The following is a 24819-nucleotide window of genomic DNA, read 5'->3' as shown; positions in this document are numbered from 1 at the left end:
TGCGCGGCAAGCAAGATAGCTCTCAAAGAGAAATGAGAATAGCGGCAGCTGTTGCGCTGCTGCTTCCAGCCGGATTATATTCTGCCAGGCTGGACAGCTGGGGCCACGCAAGAAGCCTGCTTGGGTGGGGAGGGAGGGAAGCCCTGACCACAGCTCTGCTCTGCTAAGAAGCGATGGCAGAGAACCCCTCTCTGTGTCTTTTGGCACACATGGATGTTGCTCTTCCTGTTCCTGGTTTTTTCATGTGCATGCATGCCAGGAACCAGATTACCAAATGGCCGATGCACATGTGCACCCTGGAAAGATCATTTTCCTGGCGTGTGCATGCGCACCGGGTGGCTCCTTTTCTGCTTTCTGGCACGTCAATGCATGTGAAGATCAGCTGGCTGCTGTGCCCGAACCCGCAAGAGCAACTGGTGATGGCTCCGCAAGCCCGGAGAAATGGCTCTGTGTGCCACTTCTGGCACGCATGCCATAGGTTCGCCATCACAGATCTAAGCTGAGTTAGGCCTCCCACTTTATGCGTACATAGACCACAAAACGCTCTATATAGGAGGCACACTAAAATGGCAATCGTATAGTATTTCACAATCTTAGCAACTTGGAGATATGAGAACTTTGAGAAGCCTGTGATGAACACAAAGAAAGAAGTCTCATATTGTGAGACTGTTAGTGTGTAGATAACAGTAATAAGAATTTCAGTTTTCCATGTATCAATTAAATATACAAACTTCAACAAATTTCCCAACAAATTTTGTAAGCAAATTTTCAAGCTTCAATGAAGTTGAAGGAATTAGATATGTGTAGCCTAATGAAGAGAAAAACTAGCAGTGACATGATAGCAGCATTCCAATATCTGAGGGGCTGTCATGCAGGAGAGGGGGTTGACCTATTCTCCAAAGCACCTAAAGGGAAGACAAGGAGTAAATGGATGGAAGCTTATCAAGGAGAGATTCAACCTAGAAGTAAGGAGAAATTTACTAATTAACCAATGAAACGGCTTGCCTTCAGAAGCTGTGAGTGCTCCATCACTGGAAGTTTTTAAGAAGAAAATGGGCAACCGTTTGTCGGGAATGGTATAGGGTCTCCTGCTTGAGCAGGGGATCGGATTAGAATGCCTCCAAGGTCCCTTCCAACTTTGTTATTCTGTTAAATTCACCAAAGGCCAAATATAACGAAGTGTTTTTATAATAATCTTCAGCTATCTTATAATACATGTATTTTCAAATGATTACTCATTTCCAAACAGGAAATAGCATCTACACTAGAGGGACTGATGAAATGGGCATTCTTTTGTTAGTGTTTTTGTTTTAAATGACACATGTAATTTAAAACAAAATGGGACATATGTCATATATTCCTAGAAGGAACCAAGCAGGCATTTGACTCCCAAGACTCCTCCCCTTAAAATATATACTCATTCATCCATGGGGTGAGGAAGACATAGAGAAGTAAAATATGCATGTCAACAATCAATAAACTCTTTTCACCTTGAATGGTGAAGTACAAGTATAAAAGAGCAAATGTCATCTTGATAGCTTCATGGCTAGCAGCAGACACAGGTGGTTATACAGGCTATCACAGAGAACTATATTCGGTTCTGACAAAGTGAAACTGGAAGCAACATTCGGAAGAACAAGAACTGCACCTCATCACAAGAAGAGGTTCTATTATTTCAGGGGTATCAAATTCAAGGTCCACAGGTCAGATCTGGCCCATGGGTGCTGCTTAGATGTGGCCTGTGGGGCTGTCCTGGAAACAGCAAAAGACCAGCCTGCGGTGCCTCTGCCAATGAAAACAGAGCTTCATAATCAACTTTTATATATGATTGCTATTCAACAGAAAATGAATTTTAAAATATAAAAGTTTGTCAAACTTTACCGGCATTTTCGACGGACATCACTTTCCATATAATGCAATGGGACTTTCAGCCACTCTATGGGGTTCATAAGATGCCGACCCAAAGGAAGCGGTGGTAACTCAGTCTTATGTAGTTCATGAATATCTTTACAGGAATGTAATTTTCCTGTGGAAAGGTACAAGGCATATAAAAGAAAGGTTTTTTCCACCTCATTAGGCAAACTTTCTGATGAACAAAACCCTGTACAATATTGAGACAAATCCAATCTCCCCACCCCACCCCCAAGTTACACTCATACCATTTGATGAATATATCAACTATAGAAACAATTTCCAGTATCTTCAAATTGGTCATACTATTTTTAAGATTAACACAAAAGTGAAAGACAGAAGAATTCAATAATCTGGTCTAGGATCTCTAAAGTCTCAGACATTAAACCTCAAGATTATCAGAAGCAAACAGAAATATTACAAAACCTGTTTCACACTGCTTCATAATGCTGGCTTCAATGTTTCTTCCTTCTATTTCCTTTAACAAGGGGTCATGTAAAGGAGGAATTGATGCCTAGGAGAAAAAAACAGCTACTATTCATATTTCAATACTTCATGACATCAAATTAGTCAGACCTAAACAGATAGTCCTTGACTTATGACCACAACTGAGCCCAAAATTTCTGTTACCAAGGCAGTTAAGTGGGTTCTGCCCTATTTTACAATCTTTACAATCTTTCTTGCCATAGTTAAGTGAATCACTACAATTGTTAAGTTAGTAACATGACTAAAGTAAATCTGGCTTCCTCATTGACTTTGCTTGTCAGAGGGTCTCAAATGGTGATCAGATGACCCTGGAACACTGCAACTATCATAAATATGAGTCAGTTGCCAAGTGTCTGAATTTTGATAACATGACCATGGAAATAATGTAGTGGTCATAAGTGTAAAAGGTGGTCATAAGCCGATTTTTTTCAGTGCCATTGTAACTTTGAATGGTCACTAAATAAACTGTTTGTAAATTGAGGATTACTTGTAGTTCAGTTGCCATATGCATCAAGGAGCATTTAGAAGCCTGAACACTGAACCTTGAAATAAAAGTTCAATCATGTCACCCTGCAAGAAGATACCAAACATACTTGGTTCACAACTGGTGTTAAAGCATAGATACTGAACTTGTCCTCCTATTCTTGGGCCTAGCCAATTCCTCCAAAATTCAACTTTAGATTCTTTTTAGCTAGATCCAACTGCCAAGTAAAGATTAAGGTTGAAGGTAAAGTTGGCCCCTTCTTTTGTCTTCTGCACTGCCAAATAATAGGCTCCCTGCAAAAGATTCTGGTTTCTGGCCAATGCAGGATAAACCCTCTTGATTGCCTGCTCCATCTTCAGCTTCAGAAATTTTCTAATTTCATTCCCTAATCTATAATATAGGATTATATGCATCTTTTATGTATGACATGAGCATTAGGCTAATCGTTCTATGAAGAACTTGTGCATATATTCTTACTCTAGGGAACCTTGAATATTTTATCACTCTCTCTTCACCATTGTTTAAAAAACTTACACAAAGAGAGGCAAACAAGATGAAACTGTGTTATTCTCTAATTGCTTTGTAAAACCATGTAAATTATACTCCAGCAGTTACAAACAATAAACATTTCAAATGTGTAAAATCCTGCCTTTGTCTTCATGGTTCTTTCCTCCTATGCTCTTAGAAATTACAAGTCCATTCTATTTAAGCAGCCAGAAACTGGGAACTACAAGAACTGCATATGCTCCAAACATGGGAAAGGTGAGAATCTTCACAGGAAACGCAAGACCAGCTCTGCAATGACGTGTCCTTCTTTAAATTTTGGTACCTAAGAGGCCGATCCCAGAACTATCCATTCACCTGTGATGTATTTTCTACCCCTTCTTTTAAAATCTCTAACCCAGTGTTTCTCAACCTTGGCAACTTGAAGATGTCCGGACTTCAACTCCCAGAATTCCCCAGCCAGCATTCGCTGGCTGGGGAATTCTAGGAGTTGAAGTCCGGACATCTTCAAGTTGCCAAGGTTGAGAAACACTGCTCTAACCCAAGCCTGTCCTTCACAAGTCCAGTACAGAAGGCTAAGAAAAAGAAGTCAACAAGACCTCATCAGGAAAACAGGAATGCACAGCCTCTCTCACCTTCCACAAGTCTGGAGTAGTCCTCTGGAAGAAAGGATCATAAGACGACGGACTATAACTTTCTAAAAATGCACCTCCCTGAGAGAGCAGAAAGAGGACTTGTGAACCTGTGGTCATCACATATTATTACTTCAGAGTAGAGAATTAATATTTTCTGTTTGATAGCTTAAATAACATCTAATATAAATATCTTACACAAATTATCTTATATAGTCCCAATTTTCATAACATCTTATGAAACATCTTTTCATAACATGCAATAAAATGAGTTTATTTTTGTCAGCAGGGTGAATCAACAACACTGAATCAGGATATTTTTTATCCATTTGATAGGAAAGGGGATTCATTCAGCCAATACAAAAACCAAGTATTTCAGTTACTACACAAACTGTATTAAATGAAGCCCCACCTTTTCAGCATTACCGAGGTTGACATTTTCAGAGAGCAATTGCCCTTTACCGATAAATTAATGGACTCTTTTAGAAGAAATTTTAGTTATTTGAGACAGAAAGGACCAAATTACACTTTCCACAAAGCATATTTTTAGAGGGCTTTATTTTAATCACTAGACCGTTCCCCTCCTAAAAAAGGAGCTTGTGTCCAATCACACATGGCCAATAAAGAATTCTATTCTATTCTTGTGTATGGGACCAAAAGGGAGGGAGGTTAACTATTTCCTCTCCATCCTGTCTGCCACACTACAGAAAATGATGGTTTCAAAGAAAAACAAAATGTAAGTGTTTATTTAGAGATATTTTCAGCAGATAAAAAAATGTGAAGGAAATGTTTAATCATTCCCTTCATATATGCCATAGTTCTGATACTAATAAGGTAAAGCTTAACTTCTTTTTCTGGGGGGAAAAAGTTACCTTGACTAAGCAAGCTTTTAAAATAAATTTAAATGTAACACGTAAGTTGGGGAATGATGGTTTAGTTTTAGAATGAGATGTAGGCCATATTTCAAATGATTTTTTATTTGTTCTAAGTTCATTTGTAAGACATATTTCAACTAAGGAGCCTTGCAAATTGCACTTCTAGGGATGGGCTAGAATTCTCCACTACAAAAATGAGGCAACCTCACAATTGTTTTTGCCTATTACACAGGATACTTACATTATAAATGACCTTGAAGCCAAATCTATTGACAGTGATGAAATTTCACATACAGCTGGATATCCCAGGTAAGATTTTTATGTTACGTCTTATATAGATTTACAAGAACTATATCCAACTAAACAAAAAATATAGCATATATTCTTGCTTCAGAGTTCACACAGCCTTACAAACATTAAGGGAAATAACAATATTATGTGGCCAGACAATACATAAAACCCATAATTATTCAATCTCCTGGTTCTTTTTTCCCCACTCCATGGTGCTTAAAATACAATTAGCAGTGAATCCTGAGTCTCTCTTAAGTCATCAGTCATTTTCAATGAACATTTAGGAAGCATCACAACCATAAACATTTGAATCTGGTCTACCGTAGAAAACTGGCTTTTATTTATGAGCCAGAGCACTGAAGAAACCCAAAGCATCTTCTGTCTTCAGGGATATTTAACACTGTCACTATTCTTCTGCCGGGCTTGATACCTCCTCTGAGACTGGATAGGCGGAAGTACAGGGAGGAAGAAAGGGTTATGGGAATGATAAGCACTGAAGTCACAACTATATTTTGGTTTGGAATCTGGAGGTTTTTGTGAGGCCGAAGGGATATCCATGGCTGAAGAAGCAGATGATTGAAGGGCAGGAGTTGAGGTAGGGGGACCTACAGTTTTTGGGAGAGATGACAAAGCAGTTGGAGAACTGACCAGTTCTGTGGGAGACAGCTGTAGGAAAGGTGAAGGGAAAAAAATAGAAGGTGAATGGAGGTAAGGGGGAAATGGAGGAAGCAAATGAAAGAAATGAGATGGAACAGATGGAGGAAGTAAGACTGAGGGGAGAATTATCATTGGAGGGGAGACAGATGGGGAGATGGAAAGAAGAGAGAAGGGAAATGGAGGAAGAAAAGAAGGGAAATAGGAACTATAGGGAGGACTCTGGGACTCAAAAAGTGGATGAGATGGAGGAAGGAGCACACATAATGAGATGGAGGATCCTGGAGCAGAAGAAGCCTAGTAGAAGGAAAAATACAAGGAAAGCAGAAAACAAATATGAGCAGAAAAGCACAGAATGCTAAAATATATTAAATAATAGTAGAAAGTTAAGGACAAGTTTCATTCTTTCTTACTGCCAAAGGCAGTTAAGTAAGACTGAAATAGTAAACTTTAAAATGACAGAATGCAGTTTTATATGAAATCCAATCACAAGTGTTAATTATGATGCACATATGTAGAAATGGTACTTTCTAATCATTTATTATAAATCTTATTTTTTCATACTTGCACATTTCTTTTTGCCTTTTGAGGATTACTCATTGATATTGCCTCTGAGACTGTACGTGATGGATAGAAAAAGAAATGTATCCAAACATTTTGGGACAAGAAATACAGCAAATCAGGAGCCCCCAAAAAACAGAAGTCTAATATGTGGTCTGCATTTATATATACTGCATACATAAATGGAGATTAGCCAATTGTACACACAACACTCGCATGTGTGTGATTTTTTTCAGTAACTATCATGTCTCAGGGAATGGAAGACAATTTTGCTGAATGAAGCAAAATAAATCAAGAATAGAAATAACTATGGTTACTTTTTTTTAATTACCAAAAAGAAATAACTATGGTTACTGATGTTGATTGTAGTGAGGAATTTCTACTCCCCCAGGTCAGACCCTGGGAATTTTATTATGAGGCTCAAAACTGATTGATGTCAGTCTCCAATTGAAAAATCTGCAGTAAGTAAAGTAACCTTACTAGTTTTGACTTTCTGAGATTATAGAGGTAATCCCCAAATTATGACCACAATGAGCCCAACATTTATGTTGCTAAGCCAGGCAGTTAAGTGAGTTTTGCCCCATTTTACAGCCTTTCTTGCCATAAGTTATTAAGAGAATCTGGCTTCCCCATTGACTTTGCTCATTAAAAGGTTGCCAAAGGTAATCAGATAATCCTGGGACACTGCAACCACTATAAACACATTCCAAAGGTCCTAATTTTTTGATCACATAACCATGGGGATGATGCAAAGGTCACTTTTTCCCATGCCACTGTAACTTCAAACTGTCACTAAATGAATGGTTGCAATTTCAGGATTACCTGTACTATATGTTCAAAGCTGTGCAATGAGCCCATGAGGACAATTTAAATTCAACTTTCTATATCTGCTGGTTCAAGTCCTATAACTGGTCTTTTTTCTCCATTCTGCAGTTATGAGTTCCATGCACTTCACTGATGATGTAGATTAGAGTGAAGAATCCCACTTGGTTTGCTCCGTGAGTTATTGCTCCCTTGTCTTTTCTTACAAACAGGCAGATTGTCTTCTTTCCACAGATATTGTAGATGCTGCCTTCACACTAATCTTACCACTACATTTTCACTCCTTGGCATATAAAGTCTTCGGCACAGATTCAATTATTTTTTTAAAAAAAATTCAACCATTCATCCTGATGAACCCAAAAGGAAATTAATAATTTGGCTAAATACATTTTTTATAAATACATTAAAATATATATCAGAGGAAATAATTGGTTTTTTCTCTAAAACAGATCTTATAGAGGAAAAAATGTAACTTTCTCTCCCGCATTTTATTTTTCACTCATCTACAGAAAAAGCAAACATGGAAGACTCCCAGGCTCACCCTGAAGTGCAGCAAATGTCAGTGCATGCAAATAAGAAACTATTAAGGACCAGGATCTTCATAATGATAATACCAAAATAAGTGAGAGGTAAGGGCAGGCTGCCAAACTTTACTGTCCGCATTGTTATATTCCTGCACACAGGCACCTTCACTCTAAGTGACAAAATAAAATGAAATCATCTTCTGCTCACAAGAAAACATGCTTTTGATTAGTTGAAATCCTACATTTGTCTATTCAACCCAGGTAATGCTGAAGGTTTTTTTACATGAAGGCATCACCAGAGCTCAGTGAATTCGCATAATATATTATATACAATGACCCTCTCTGCACAGGCTTCATTTCCTCAATTTCCAATTATCTCTGCCTCACTTTAAACATGCAGCAAGTTACTCTGTTTCAGTGTGAAATGGGACAACTTGATGAGGGCCACTCGGAGAGGTCATCTGACCACCACCAAGTCATCTCATCCAACTCACTGCCACCATCACCAAAGGAGAGTTGCACAGGGCCACCTCGCTCTTGTCAACTGGAGGAAGAGTACATGTTGTAGATTAGCCATCACTGAAATGGGTCTAGGACAACTCAGCACAGGGAGCTCACCACTGCCAGGTTGTGTTTGCCAACTCATGGTCACCAAGTTGCCACAGGACAACTCCACATGGCCAACTCACCACAGGGGCAATTTGCTGCTGGGGGATGGAGGGAGAGCCAGGTTGGTGGGTGAGCAAGCGGGTGGGCAGAGCACAAAGCAATGGCCAGGGGTTTCCCATTTTCATACACACCACCAGCTGTGCTGTTGCACTTTGGACCAAGGGATGGTGGTTGCAGTGATGGGCAGGATAGGTGGCGGGGAGGCAGTGGCAGCCCAGGGCATCCCATTTTCACACACACACTGCTGTCGCCACTGTCCCCAGCCTCTTCGGCCTGGAGGTCAGTGTGGTGGCAGCAGCAGTGTGAAAATGGGAAGCCCCCTGTTGCCACTGCTGCTCTGCTTACCTGCCAACCTGGCTCTTCCTCTGTCCACCTGCAGCAAGGTGTCCCCGCAGTGAGTTCGCCCTGTTTAGTTGTCCTATGGCAACTTGCTGCCAGTGAGTTGGCAAAGACAACTTGGCAGTGGTGAGCTGGCCATGCCGAGTTGTCCTACACCCATGTCAGTGATGGTTAATCTACGTGTGTGTCAAAAGTGACACATCATGATCTTTTGGCTTCATCAACACCCGAATACCAGAATTTTAGAGGCTTCAGAGGCTGCGATGAGAATGTGATGTGCTCTCACACAGCTTCTGTACCCTTCAGAAGTCGTACAAAAGGGATGTACAGCCCCCAGTCTCTGAAAATTGTATGAGAATGGGAGTGGCAGCAGTGGCATTAGCACTTAAGACTTTATATCGCTTCACAGTACTTTATAGCCCTTTCTAAGCAGTTTACAGAGTCAGCATATTGCCTCCAACAATCTGGATTCTCATTAGGGCTGAATGTGAGGCACAAGCTTCTGCTTCCCAGAATCAATGCCGAGTGCCACTGTTGAGTGTGGACTAGATGAGGGGGATGGGTGTGTGGAATAGAGAATTGTTTATTTATGATTGATACACCAGAAGAGTTAAGTTAGGTAGTTTCCCAATTCTGACACCAAAGCAAGCCAAAAAGGTTTGCTATCACTGCTCTATCTTCTGAAATTTTAAAAAAGAAAATTCATTCTAATTGTGTTAAAATGTTTTGTAGTAATAACAGCTTTTCTTTTCCGATACCTTCTCATTACAATAGTTTAGATAAAGGGAGAGCTGTTTTCGCTTCCTTTCTTCTATTTCTTTGCTTGACTGGTTGTCAACTTTGTCCTGAATTTTCTGCAGCAGGGGTCTTGAAACACTTTCAAACCATTTCTTGTACAGCACTTCCTTTCTCCTTAGAGCTAAGAAATCATTGTGCTTCAAATACCTGTCTACTTCCTAATTAACAGAGAAACTATTATCAACAAAGGTAGTTTTTGAATTAAATAATGAACTTTTAAAACAAATCTGACAGTATGATTAATTCATAGAAATTGAAAAAGGCTAGTAATTAATAAACATTTTATACATTATAACATTCCTCCAATGACAACCCTTGCATATATAAAATATGTATCGCTACAAGCCATTGCAATTTCATGTGATTGCTACAGGAAACCAATTATGTGATATTCGAATACATAGTAAACATCTTACTTGGTACAGATATATAATTTATCTGTTGGACTTTTTTAATATATATAGCAGCCAGATACAGACCTGTGTCTTCTTAACTAAAATTGTGTTATATTTATCTTGCAGGAAAGACTTGAATATTAAACTATTTAAGGGATATAAAGCATACAGGTTATCAATCAAATATCTATTATAATGGCTGTTGATATACCTGTGAGAATCTAACTTTTCTAATCTTTTTTTTTTCTTTAGGTAAGGTTGCCCTTTGTCATAATTGAAAAAAAAATCTAATAAATATGATATTATTCTTGGGGCTATTTGAGATAGGTAATCTGTAGCTACAGGTATTGTTGGCATATAAGCTGTTGTTCCTGGTAGTTGTATTTCAGCAGTACCTGCAGAGCTACAGATTTCCCACTCCTATGTTTAATATTTCTCAAAAATATTCATTATTTCCTGGCTACAGCTCTAAAGCCACAACTCATTTCATATTTTTCAATAGTTTGAATATGAAATCAAACTTGAAATATGTAGTATCTTTTTTACTTTGTTCAATCATGTCCAATTTTTGAAGACTGCCTGGATAGGTCCCTGCAGGTATCTTGGCAAGATGTTTCAGAAGGGATTTGACTTTGCTTCCTTCCCACGGCTGAGAAAAAGTGACTGGCCCAAGGTCACCCAGCTAGTTTTGGGCCTAAGGCAGGACTAGAACTCACAGTCTCTTGGTTTCTAGTTTGGAACTTTTAATCACAAACTAGCTGTCATGATCTCTAATACTAAAGCTTCACATGACCACTATTAGCTATGTCAAGGCAAATTTGGAAAAGCTAACACTAATCTATCCCAAAGGGAATTATTAAAAATAATAAATAAAAACATAAAAATGTAATCTAGTGTTAAGACACCAGACAAGAAAGTAGGAGAAAGCAGATATGAAAGCCAACTATGTGACCTTGGGCCAGTCACTCTCTTACTAATTCAACTCATAGGGCTGTTGTTGTGTAGAAAACAGGTAGAGGAAAGATATCAGATATGTTCACTGCCTTGAGTTATTTGGGGGGAAAAATAAAGGCAGGATGCAAATAAATAAATAATACAGAGGACAGTGCAGATAGATGGCTTTCCTAGATGAAAGAATATATCAATTTTATGATCGATCTCAAACACGAAATTGGGCTTTTCCCCTAACCACTAGTGATGTGTTTGCCTTCATAAATTAGAGAAGCTGTTTGGAGAAGTGAGCACAGTACTGTTGCACATTGATAACAGGATAAAAATGTGGGGTCCAGAATTAGGACGAACAATGAGGTTAACTTCTTTTGGACACAAATAGGGATGTCAACCTCATGCAACATCTTCTTTGAAATTGGTATTTCTTGGACAAAACATTCCCTTTGGTTTTCAGGCAAATTTTGTTTTCTCTAATATGAATATACCAACCAGAGAAATGCCAAGCCCCATGCCTAGCTGGGAGACGGGCAGTCCTGCATAAACCTTGAAGATCACCGACCTTTTCCTGGTTCCTCCTCCATAAGAATCAGGATGTTTGCATTGTATTGTTTTCCAAGGGAAAACCCCACTTTACCGCTGCATTATATTGATCCACCTTTACCCTGACTCAGAAGTAGGAAGGAATTGAGAAGGAGATTCTGTTGGGAGAAAAATATCCTTGACTAACAGTAAAGAGCAAGGAACTGGGGCAAGGAGGGAGATGTGGATAACTCCAATAGCCATCTTTTTTTTAATCCAATTTTTATCTATCCATTTCCCCCTTTTTTTCCTTTCAAAACAAGCTCACAAGCTTCAATTAACTAAATAAAAACCTAATAGTTATAAACTCTACATCATCCTTCCCCTCTTTAAAGTCCTCCAGATGTCATGCCCTACAGCCCAGGTGTCAAACTTGCAGTGTCAGGTTGCTGTCACGTGATGTTTCCCGATGTTTTCCCCCTTCATGGAGCTGGGGTGGGCATGGCCTGCGCATGATGCATCTGGTCCATGGGCCGCCAATTTAACACCCCTGCCCCACAGCTATCAGCACTGCAAGCCATAATGACCAACTACAGGCCACTTTTCCTTGGAAAAGCTATTAGACTTATAGCTGAAAAGTAAAGGATCAGCTGTAAAAGACACTTCAGTACAGACAACTTAAGCTTGTAACAACCTTTTTTTTTTAAATGACCAGGAACAAAATCTTTTACAAACTTTTTCATTTGTGTGATTTTTGTCAAGAAAGTACAGATATTGGGGCGAGGGAGAAAACTTAACACTGATGTTTTTATTCCTTATTTTTATAGAAAATTGCAATTTCATAAGATGATTTCCAAAAATAAAAAAACAAGATCTTCTCTTCTGACATGGTGGTCACGGATATGGACTCCTGGTCCAGGCATTTTTATGTCTTTCTCAATAGTCAGAAAGTTACATTGCAAGCAATGTTTATTTCTTACCCTTATAAAGCAGCTTTCTCTTTCCAGCAGCAACTGAATGGGACCAATAACATCCTGGCTTTCATTAACTAAAGCCTAATAAAATATCAGTAAAATCTGTGAAAGAGAACTACTATATTAAACATACTTCTTAAAAATAATTTTATAAACAGATCAGCTTTATACGATACAATGAATTCCATGCCGCTGAGAACACATGCAAAATAAAATTACATTAAAAGCCTTATTTGAAATTGGAATTGGTGCATCAATTCCATGCTTTATATATGTAATGATAAGAAGGTAACAATTAGAAAATCTGCCTCAATATAACTATTTTCCTTACTCTTTATTACTGTAATAATATACAATTTTCTATATTTATCACCAATGTTATTAAATTTGATAAATTAAATAATATGCATATTCAAATGCTTAAATTAAATATTTAAAACAATATTTAATATGAAAACAATATGAAAACCAGTCTACAACTCTAGATCAAACTGAGAAAAATCATCTTTACTTCTCTTCAAAAAGCCAAAAATCAATCTTAGTTTTGATCATGAGTAGTTGATAGACGGGCAGTATTGAAGAAATTAGACAAGGCAAATAGGAGTTTGATGGCTATTGATAATCATATTCAGAGCAAATAATTAGTACTGGAATCAAATTAACCAAGTTACTATGAAAGGCTATGAGTGGGAGGACCCCATTACTGAGTCTTTTATTATTATCTATGACGAAGGAGAACATTTTCAGCAGTCTGCTGGGATCCATTGCTGGAGAAAACCCATATTAGGAAAAGATGATGGAGCATTCCACTAGCATCTCTGTGAAAGACATGTCCCATCACAAACAAAGCTCCTTTCTATAGAGGCCGTGTCTACCCCCTTACCATCTGTGGATCTGCATGCTAGAATTGATCTGTTAACTCTTACTACGTATGTATGTGTGTATGTGTATGTGTATGTGTGTATGTGTGTATGTATGTATGTATGTACGTATGTATGTATGTTGTATTTGTGCTGATAAATACCGGGGGTTGTAAAAATCTAATAGATACCTTTCACCTTGGCTTGGCTGACAAATACAACAAAATGTAACAAAAAGGCAACAGTAAAAATATTGGGTTTCTGCCCGGATGGTCTCTTGTGACGAGCCGAAGGACAGAGAATGGAAGTAGTGATCTTCCTCCCATATTTGGGCATACCGGGGGTTGTAAAAATCTAATATATACCTTTCACCCTATATATTAGATTTATATATTAGATATATAAATCTAATATATATAGATATATGCCCAAATATGGGAGGAAGATCACTACTTCCATTCTCTGTCCTTCGGCTCGTCACAAGAGACCATCCGGGCAGAAACCCAATATTTTTACTGTTGCCTTTTTGTTATCAGCACAAATACAACATACATACATACATACATACATATATATATATATTCTCTCTCTCTACACACACACACACACACACACACAGACAGACATTCAAATCAATTATGTAATTTAAAAAGTGTTGTAAAATGCAACCACAATATGAGAAGGTGGTTGTATTTTGATGATGTTACAACACTTTTGTAATAAGAGCAGATAGGAATTCAATTTCTTCTAATCGCCAACAAACACATTCAGTAAACTGCATGGAACTCAAAGAATGGATTGCTTGCCTTCTAAGTCCTTTTGAAATATGCACTTTGCTTTGAGGTAGCAAACATCACCAGTTATAGATTTTTGACTCTATTCAGTGCCCCCAATATATTGGTACCTGTGCAATGGACAAGTGCTTCTGTGTTAGCCAACTCTCTGAAGTTTTTGTCTTTTCAGATGGACTTCTTTCTAAAATCTTGCTCTGTGATTTACTCAGGAATGTAGTAACTCCTGGAAAAGGCTTATTTGAAAAATGAAAAGAATCCAAGTGAATGAAACTTTTAGCTACCAAAAATCAAACTTACCTATACAAAGAATACCATTGTACATAAGTATGTATTTTACTTTCAATATTAGTTCAAATTATAAAACTACAATATATTGTGGGTTCCATTTAATTTCTATCATATGTCTTTTTAAAAAAATCCTTAAAATGAAAAGCAGCATATGTGGATACTCAAAGAATTTCTGCCCATAATGGAAGGAAAGCAAGCATAAAAATAAATTAAATACTCAGCATGTAATTGAATATTGAGCAAGAAGTAAAACAGAGATAGGTGGAGTCTTCTTAGTTGCTTAATATATTTGTGGACAAATGTATAAGGCATGCTTGCGGTAGTGTTAAAGATTATTTTGGTTGGGGGATGTGAACATTAACATATTTTTATTATGCAGAAAATGCCATTTTATTGGTTAAGAATCAAATGCTTTGTAGTGAATGTCAAATAAACAGTAATATACACTGAAATGGATCTGAAAATTAGTATATCAAAGATCAATGAATTAACAACTACAAATTATAATAGAATGTGAAAAAATATAGCAAGTAAATGAATTTGCATACCTTAATAGAAAAAAAGAGAGAAAGGGGATGTTTAAATACAAATAGAAAACTTGGTTTGCAATAAGGAATTAATGTTTGTCAAAGAAGCTTGTACCACTTTGTTTTAAGGAAGTGAGAGTCAATATGTCAAGGAGAGATAAAAGTAAATAGAATTTAGTAGGAATAATTTGAGAAAGGATAATGAATAAATGTTGGCTGAATATAAAAGCAAAGGACAGGAAGGACTTATATGTTGACATAATTTGGTCATAGAGAGAATGAATGAGGATCAAATTGCAAAACACAAATATGAATGAATGGATTAGGAAACGGAAGACCAAAAAAATCCATGGTAGTACTGAGTTCATGAGATCTTCAAAAACAGAGAGAATTCTAATGTGGAGAAAGCAAAGGTAATTTGCAATGTATAAAAAAGGATGAAATATAATAAATTAAGCTAATATAAAAACTTCGGTTTTGTTTTCTCTCATCTCTTGCTTTCCTTTAGGGCACTACAGTTTGTTCTTTTACTGCACATTGCATAGCATTGATTACTTTTGAAAGAAATTTATCATAGCCAGTAGTGGGTTACTAAACAGTTTACTATCGGTTTGCTTGTGCATGTGAGCAACACTTCTGCGCTTGTGCAGAAGAAGACAAAACAATATCAAATTGTGGGATTGCAAGGTACATATACATTACAATGCAGATAAAGAAAACACAGCATATTTATTAAAAATGCTTAATTTTTTTCTGGATATGATGAGCTATTGTTACCCACATTAAAAAAAAATCAATAAATTTAGCAGTCGATGGAGCTGATGATGAACATTTGAAGATTTCAAAACTTCACATACCTTTAAAGATAGGACTATATGGCGAGCCTTATGTTACAGACTGAGACCTGACAGATAATGGCTTTTCTAAAGCCATTTAATCTGTTTGTGGCAGAGTCAGAGTCAAATTAGGGTTAGTTACCTAGAAATCTATTTGGATGTATTATCAATGGGCCTTAATCCAAGATAAAGTTAACCTTGTATCCTTAGTCATACTTTTCCTCATTAAGAACATTTAAAAATGAGAATGTATTTCCCTAAAATTGAAAAGTATGTATTAGAAACATTAGCATCATGTATTAGAACTTTTATGATTATTAACTAGATTTTTAAAAATATGTCTAAGATGAAACTCCACTTTTACTGTTGTAAATTTCTACCATTAAAATATTTATCTGATAATGCTGCACTGGAAAATATCAATATATTCACACCCAAACCTACTTGCTTGACATCTGGCATCAACTCTTCCATTTGAGCTCTTGGGCAACGAAGTCTTATCAGCCACTCCAAGTCTGTACTCTCCTGCCTTGGCACTTTTGTATAGTCCTAATGTTAGAATGTTAAAATAGGTTGTGTTTGTTGCTGTGTTCTCAGAAAATAATCTTCCGATTTAACAAATATATTGGCTCTCTATATTTTCACACACAAGTTACCAAACTGTAGCAACTTCCAGTAACTCACTGTTAAAATGAAGCTCTAAAGCAAATAAATGGTGTGGGTTACCAGAATGTTGATATGCACAGAAAGAACTTTTCCAATGTTATGTCATAACTAGTATTGTGGTATATTGTAAAATAATGTGGTCTATTAAAAAAAATATTAAAAAAAATATATGTTGAAAGCTAATACAACAGCTTAGAAATCAGAAAAAGGTAATTACACAAATGACATTTATTCAACAGGAAAAGGCATTTTTCTATAAAATAAGTATTTTTGAAGTGTATTTTGAACGTGGCCATCTTTTTTCATAAGTGGGACAGATGATACACCGTATCATCAGATATTATTGAGAGAGACAATTTTTTTTAATTACTGCAAATGAGTGTTTAAAAATGGTTGGTTATACATTAGAGACAGTTACATGAGATAGATTGTAAGAACCTTATCAATTACCATAACTATAAGCTTATAATGGCAATTGGGACCAGAATTGGCAATCACTAAATGACATGGTTATGAACTATGATGTTGCATAACCATGGTGACAATGCAATTGCCAGAACTATGAGACCCATAGTAAATATCATCCAGTCACCACAATCATAACTGCTGCTGAACAAATGGTAGTAACCCAATAACTACCTATATTGTAATGTGTCAAAAATCCATTGAGATAGCCTGCAATATTTGATTTATGTGAATTAACCAATGTTTCACTTCATTGTACTGGTAAAGTTTTTCCCTCCCCAAGATAGTTACTTTCAGATCTGAAATGTTTAATCCATATACCTGATAAGATGTAGTAGGCGTCAATTCTTTTTTCTCTGTGTCTGTGAAGTCATCTTTTTTATCTAGAATGCTTGAGGTTTCAGTTTTTGTGGACCGTGATGATATGCCCTGTTAAATTAGGGAAAGGCATTAATTCTAAACTTCTATGGAGATATATCCCATTAGCATCAATTTGACTAAAACAATACAACCCAACGTCAAATTAGATCAAGATTAGCTATACTTATTCTAAATTCTAATTTTCTATTTTCTTAATTAAAGGACCCTTATAAACCATATTTTAAGATTTTTTCCAGTTAAGATAACTTATCTGACTGGCTTTTTTCTATCTTTCTTTATCATTACTATATAATACTATATAATTATTAGCATTAAAGACAGTAAAACATTACTGTATAAGATTTTCATAGTAGAGTTTTATATGTTGGAAGAACTAAAAAATGTATTCCAAACATAGACAATAGATATAATATTGGCAGCTTTCTAATTCCTCTTTCTTAATTCCATATTCTTATTTTACAAATGAACAGATGGGCAATGCATATTGAATGTTTTCATAGTTGTGAGGAAATCAATACAGGCACTACGAAGTTTAAAAAAATACTCATACTCATCTTCTGCCTGTAATGCTTTTTATATTTATGCAAGGATTCTATGTGGAGGATGATAGATAATCCTTGACTTACATCCATTCCTTTAGCGACCACTGGAAATTACAATGGCACTAAAACAAATTATTTATGACAAGTCCTCATACTTAAAATTGTCACAGCTTCCCTGCAGTTATGTCATCACGATCCAGGAGCTTGACAACTGGCTCGCATGTACAACAGTTGCAGCATCCTAGGGTCACCTGATCTCCATCTGCAACCTTTCCAGCTAGTTTATGACAAGGAAAGTCAATGGGAAATATAGCAGGATGTCACAAATTATGGTCACATGTCTCGCTTATGGTAAAAATCATAAAATTGGGTGCAATCACATGATGTCACTTAACAATTCTCTGCTTAATTATGAATTTGCCCATTCCAATTGTAGTCATAAGTTGAGGACTATCTGTATTTAAAAATGAAGACTGCATAAATCATTTATATACTTGATTTACTTTTCCATATTAAATGTAAATAAAATTTTTGAACAAATACGTTATTTACAAATAATTTCTTTTCACAATGGAATGTGAATATAAACTTTTTTATTAAATAAGATTGGTATGCATTTGAATATTTGTATTGTTTATCTCCAGAAGAACCTACAAGAGCCAATAAAATTTTATTTGACTTCTATTTTTGAAAAAATAATAGCAAAATGCAATAATAAATGGACAGCTATAAAAGTTCAAAATGTTTTATTAGGTATTTTCTGACATTGCTTTATGTCTATGGAGATTCTCAATCATCCAGGTCACGGGTGTTCAGAACTGAAGCAGCTTCTTGGATGAGAAGCAAACCATTTTTAAGGAAAAAGCAAGAAAGTCAGTTATGTTTCGCATAAACAATATTGATTCTTCTTCAATAAAATGTGTCCTTCTATCTGCTGAATAATTTTATATAAAATCTCCCTTTTTATCAATATATTCTAATATTCATCTTTTCTAGTATTACAGTTAGGTGTTCATACACTGTGTCCTAAATGGGATAGTTTGAGCTTGGTCATTTGTGACTCAAGTAAGAATTTGGGGTTGATTTATTTGATGACCCATTCATTTGTTTTCTTGGCTGTCAACAGTAATCCCAGGGTTCCTGTCCAACATCAAAGTTCAAAAGCATACTCTTTCTATCCTAATTTTGCTTCCATGAAGTGCCAAAGGCATGCATGATGATTTTTATATGTATAGATCCATCATGGCATTTGAACATCTTCCTGACTGCTGTATCAAATGTCAATATGTGGCATATTGCTTGATTGCTAGTATTTTTATTGCTGATGATAGCTCCTAAAAAGCAAAAGTTATTTACCACTTCAATATTTCCATTGCCAGTTCTAAGGTTGGTTATTCAACCTATTGTTATTTGTTTGGTATTCTTTATATTTAATTTGGTTTTTTTCATTATGGCTTAGGGTTAGGGTTATATTAACTTCTTTTTTTGTTTTCTTTGGCTTTCTCAATTATCCAGCATGCATCAGCAATCAAGTTTTGTGTTCTTCAGGCTTTTCTAAAGACAGCTTGACCATCTCTGTTTTTCTATGTGTGATTCTAATCTGGTTGATCATACGCATTATTTTGCTAGCATATGAAATTTAGTATATTGTATGATAATTTGCACACTGTTAGGTTTTCTTTAAATCTAATCAATATTATCTGCTCATTGATTGCATCGTAGTCAAGTACTGTTCTTGCTATATTCTTCCTAACTATAAAAGTAATGCCATTCCTTCTTTGTTTTTCATGTCCTCAGGACTCAAAAGTGTGATCTTCCAACAAAAAAATGCCCAATCCTAGTCCATCTCAATTTGCTGATGCCTAAGAGGTCAATTTGCAGTTGTTTCATTTCATTTTTCACTACGTTGAACTTTCTTTTGTTCCTGTTTCTTATGTTCCATGCTCTTTTCCATTTGAAGGCTATCTGAGGGACCATCTTTTTCGTTTAATTAGATTGGGCATGCTGCACACTCCATCAACTAAATTGTCAACTAGCAGGAACTAGAAGACGGGCTATCTCTGCTACAGCTCCTGCTTTATGGATACTTTCACCTCAGAGATTAAAATTTTCCCCAACCCTATCGGTCTCATAAGGCCTTAAAAATCTTGCTACATGCCTGGGCTTTGGGCTCAGAATGTGTTAAAGCCATTTCTTGGCTTTACTGTTAGTTGCTTAACTATCTTGGCAGCTGTATATACTTATTATTTGGATGTTTTTATTGTTTATTGCTTTAATTGTTTTAACCACTTTGTAGTTTTAGAACTATAAGCCACCCAAGTCACTTGATTGAGATGGGCAACTATAGAAGTTGAATAAATAAATAAAATGTTGAGTGTCATCCAATCTGAGGGATTCATTATTTGATACTATAGCCTCAATCATTTTATATTTTCTGTACATCTGACTTTCTTGACAAAAATAGAGAAATGGGTTACCATTGCCTTGTCCCATGCAGTATAAATTGATGCCTTTGCCATTGTTAATAATATGATCATTTGCCTCTGATATTTTCCTACAATGCTGCTTGCTTTAGTGGGGCAGCTGAGATGACCTGGGGTGACCCTGCTGGGAAATACACACACACACACACACACACACACACACACACACACATACACACACACACACATGCACGCGCACACACTAGGCATACACTCCAATGTTATTTGCTCATCCCACCCAGGAACACCCCACCCACCCCATGATGGGGCAGCACAGCAGGACGGGGGGTGGATGGGGTTGAGAGGGGGGGGGGAGCTTAAATATTACATGACTTAATTAGAAGTCAGTCTGATTATAAATAATTATTTAAAGAAGAGAACTTTTGTTGAATTACAATGGAGATAAATTTGTTATGATATACAGAAGGAAGCCTGTTTCTAGGAACTAGTTGCACATAAAATGGGTAACTACAGTCCCTTGACAGAAGGAAAGATTCAACTTTTGAAAAATGATTTTGAATTAAAAGCTAACATAATTCTTATGCTAATTTAACATATGGAGGATATGATCCAAAAAAACCATATAATCCATACAAAGTTGTCCAAGCTTTTTAAGATTTATACACCATATAAAATGAAATGGAGCTAATTTTACCCAATTTTACCTGTATTATGCCCAGAGTTCATTGAATATTTATCATATAAATCAAGGGTGGCTGTGAACTCTACTATAACGTGTATGAAAACAAAGTCCCTTAACAGCTTCAATTCAGTTTTATACTGCATCTGAATATGAAGTCAAATTTCTATTGAAGTAACTAGGGCTTGCCTAGTTGCTGGGATTCTTCTTCTGATTCTTCTTCTGTCTTTTAATGTTCCCAAGTATGCATGATACTCAAATAATTTTAGTAAATTAAATCATTTCTAACTATACCATCATGTTTTAATCCTGCAATTTAAATTGGAAAAAGTTTTTCCCCACTTTTTCAATTTTTGTCAAGCAAAATTGGGGTGGGTCCCTAAAAGTTTTTAGATGCTATATAATACTTTTGAGATTTGCATAAATATGTACCATTGCATATTATATTCCGTGACCCGTCAAAAGCGCGTTCCACAAAAGCGCGGTCGACGAAATCGCGTATGTGACGTCATCACAACGCGACGAAAAAGATCGAAAAATTGAAATAAAAATTAAATTACAGCAAGCCGATTCACATAAAGGTTAGGGTTAGGTTAAGGGTTAGGGTTAGGGTTAGGTTAAGGGTTAGGGTTAGGGTTAGAGCGTTAGCGTTACGTTTAGCGTTAGGTTAAGGGTTAGCGTTAGGTTTTTCGTTACGTTAAGGGTTAGGTTTAGGGTTAGGTTTAGGGTTAGCTTAAGGGTTAGGGTTAGGGTTAGGTTTAGGTTTGGGGGGGTAGGGGAAGGTTTTAGCTTTATTTTTACATTTTTTGATCTTTTCCGATCTTTTTCGTCGCGCTGTGATGACGTCACATACACGCTTTCGTCGACCGCGATTTTGTCGTCCGCGGTTTTGTGGTAGAACCATTATATTCATCTTCCATCCTGAACTAGTGTCACAAGCAGAATACGAAAATATAGCTGGAAATAATTCTGCATCTTCTTTACATGTTGAGTATTAATGTCATATGACTAATTAACAAGTTGGGAAGTGAAAACAGAAATAGAATAAGAACTTCCACAAAATTCTTTCCTGGATCAACTGAATAGCTGGATATATAGATTTCACATTAAAACTACTGTACCACCCAGCATTCAAAAGGGTCACTATTCTCTTAATAATCTTTAAACATGTTTAATTGATTAATTAATTACATTAATAATATTGTAATATTAACCTTTTTTGCATGAGCTCGTTTACTGTATCGATGCCTTGCTCCTGGACAACGAATTTTTATGAGCCAGTCTTCTCCTGAACTGTCACTGTTTTCAGATGACAAGGAATCAGTCTGAAAAACAAAACATTGGAAAAAAACAAAACTTTTTAAAAAGTGCATTGCAGAATAGGCATTTTACAAACTAACCTGCGGCAAATGCTTCTACACTGAAATTATTTCCATTCCCTTCTCTCATCTCCAAACATCAATGAAAATTTCAAAAATGTTCAGCAACTTTCTAAATTATGCAATGTGAAGCATGCAAGGTACATATAAAAGAACTAAATACAAAAGTGTCATAAACCAGACAAATTAGCTACAGATAAGCATGTCCTGTGAAGATAGTTATGTGATTTCCCTGGGTTTGGACTAGTCATTGTGGTTTGTAATAGTAATAGCACTTATACTTATATAATGCTTTACAGCCCTCTCTAAGTGGTTTACAGAGTCAGCATATTGCCTCCCAACAATCTGGGTCCTAATTTTACCGATATCGGAACCTTGAGCTTGTGAGAGTCAAACTGCCAAAATGATGGCAGCCAGCAGTCAGAATTAGCTTGCAATACTGCATTCTAAACACTGTGCCACCATGATTCATGACTTTTGGAGACAAGCTACCAATGAAAGAGCTCAGGCACAATGAAGTATCTTGGGGGGGGGGGGGGTAAGTGGTTTTTTATTAGGTTTTGTCTTGTTTTGTTTTGTTTTGTTTTGAGATTAGGACATGGAGTACCTGGGACCTTAAGGCAAATGAAGAGCTAACTGAAATTAAATTGACATTCTAATTGGAGGGGGGGAGTTCCTCTCTCCATTAAGCTTCCTAGCAAAAGTTAGCAGTCTTATACGTAATACTAAGTTATGTATAATGCATGTTGTGTATTATGTATAAATTAAATGTATAAATTAAGTTAATTATGGTTTTAGTTAAACCATAACTAGCCAAGATAATCCATAAACTCTAAGAACAGAACTTATACACAACAACTGTCTGTTTATTTCTGAATTAGCATGTTATGTAACACCCAACTGATTACAAATTTCTCAAGAGTACACTCTATTGATTTCACTAAAAATGAAGTGAAGTAACAAACTTTTATGTTCCTAGAGTTCTTGAATTCATTGTGGTTTTCGGTATGTCAAATTCTATATGGAATCACACCCTGGGATAGCCAGATGTTTAATTTAAACTCAAAACCACTAGCAGCCTATATATAAGGGACTAACTACTTAATTAAGCAGGCACCACCATAGACTAGCACTATATCCTGAGCTATATAAAAACAATTGGATAGTTTGTGGCTTACAACAATCTTGGGTGAACTAAAACCAGTGGAGCTTAGTGTGATGCTCAATGTGTTACTATGCTAAAATATAACTTTGCTCTGAAGCTAAAGTCGACTCTTGTTGAGGTTGTGGCACTATTCATACAGTTTTGCCTGGGATCATACCCTTTACCACTGCAGTAAAGAGATGTGCCAAGCCCTAGAAGTCTCTAACCAAGCCCGATGCTATTTAATTTTTGAAAGTCACTCCATTTATAGCCCGCCTTTTGGGGGGTTCTGGACTTTTGACACACGAGGTTCATTCTGAAGGTCTCTGATCAACTCCTAAAACATTAGCGCGCTGGGCTATTCCCTTCTTCACTCACCCGTGTGGGGAGGCTCGAGGTAGATGACTCTTTAGGCGTAGATGTCAACGGTCCTAGATGGAAAGGACCCACGCCGTCCCCCTCCACCTCCATGCCCCCTACCCATCCCCGTCCCGGGGGCAGAGTCTGCTTCGTTGCCCGGCCACGGCCAAAATTTACTGGCAGTGGTACGCCAAACCCGCGATCAGCTCCCTCCGCCAGACAAAAAAAAGTTCCTTTCAGCTTTCTTTTTCTGAAGGCTCCGACTAGCGCTTTGGTGATCAAAAACGGCAAAAGGAAGCACTTTTGCCAAATTAAAAACATAATGAAAATAGGGGCTCACTGTCCCTATGCATTTTTTTCTTTCCAAATGAGATTGGTCTGTATCCGTCCGCTTCAGTATTGCTCGTATCCATGGCAATTCCGCGACGCAATTGCTTTTGCTGTGATGGGCTGGGAGATCAGCCTGGCCGGATGCTTGTAGATATGGAAAAAAAGCGCTACCTGTATCTAGAAATTAAACTTATAGCCAATGGCTTTGAGAGATGGGAGGCACCTTTGTAAAATTTTATGGGATCCCATTTTATATAGAACGGCTTTCTTCTTAGCGAAAGACAACGTGCAAGCACGCGTAGAGCGATCTTCTAGGATTAACTTTCCCTGAAATTTGCTGCAATGATGAAACTAACATTTGGGTTGTATATGCGCTATAAAGTTTAATATTATCCTCCCCTTCTGTGTTGAAAACCACTCTCCCCCCCCCATTATCTTTATCCTATTACTTTTCGTGGTTTGATACCTATGCTCAGAACAAAAACAACTAGTTGTCAAATACTACAAAGGGAATTAGGCAAATAATAAGTAATAAATTATGGAATGATTGCTGTCACCTTAAACATGTTACCAAATATTATTTAAATTTATAATTACACATTCTTATTGACTTTATTATTATTTATTATTAGTTTTGTATGCCGCCCACTCTCGGAAGACTCCGGGCAGCTTACAATAAAAAGGGAGGAGGGATATAAAAACAATAAATAAACAGTTTAAAATTGCAACAACATC

The 24819-nt window shown here is 36.7% G+C and overlaps 1 protein-coding gene across 6 annotated transcripts in view; it reads right to left on the bottom strand.

The window, feature by feature from the left end:
* LOC106554409 (uncharacterized) overlaps window positions 1-24135 on the bottom strand; it is a 29881-nt gene extending 5746 nt beyond the window's left edge. For 2 of the 6 annotated variants that reach the window (XM_087716720.1, XM_014073061.2), the window contains exons 1-10: window positions 23773-24131; window positions 22086-22196; window positions 17147-17254; window positions 16139-16243; window positions 14154-14276; window positions 12396-12470; window positions 9511-9708; window positions 4021-4098; window positions 2338-2425; window positions 1882-2026 (exon numbers count right to left, since the gene is read on the bottom strand). In XM_087716720.1, the coding sequence (XP_087572846.1) occupies window positions 1882-2026; window positions 2338-2425; window positions 4021-4098; window positions 9511-9708; window positions 12396-12470; window positions 14154-14276; window positions 16139-16243; window positions 17147-17254; window positions 22086-22196; window positions 23773-24075 (1334 nt within the window). In that variant the 5' untranslated portion in view covers window positions 24076-24131. Of the gene's footprint in view, window positions 1-117; window positions 1786-1881; window positions 2027-2337; window positions 2426-4020; window positions 4099-5504; window positions 6135-9510; window positions 9709-12395; window positions 12471-14153; window positions 14277-16138; window positions 16244-17146; window positions 17255-22085; window positions 22197-23772 lie in introns of those variants that run through there. The other 4 variants (XM_087716722.1, XM_087716723.1, XM_087716724.1 and 1 more) reach the window with 4 other exon arrangements.
* Between the last annotated feature and the right edge of the window lie 684 nt (window positions 24136-24819).

The sequence above is a fragment of the Thamnophis sirtalis genome, unplaced genomic scaffold (genome assembly GCF_051295495.1).
Source record: "Thamnophis sirtalis isolate CommonGarterSnake01/CBP01778 unplaced genomic scaffold, rThaSir2_p1.2 scaffold_5, whole genome shotgun sequence".
NCBI lineage: Eukaryota > Metazoa > Chordata > Lepidosauria > Squamata > Natricidae > Thamnophis > Thamnophis sirtalis.
Note: the sequence above shows the minus strand (reverse complement) of the source record. Positions and strands in the feature narration are given on the sequence as shown.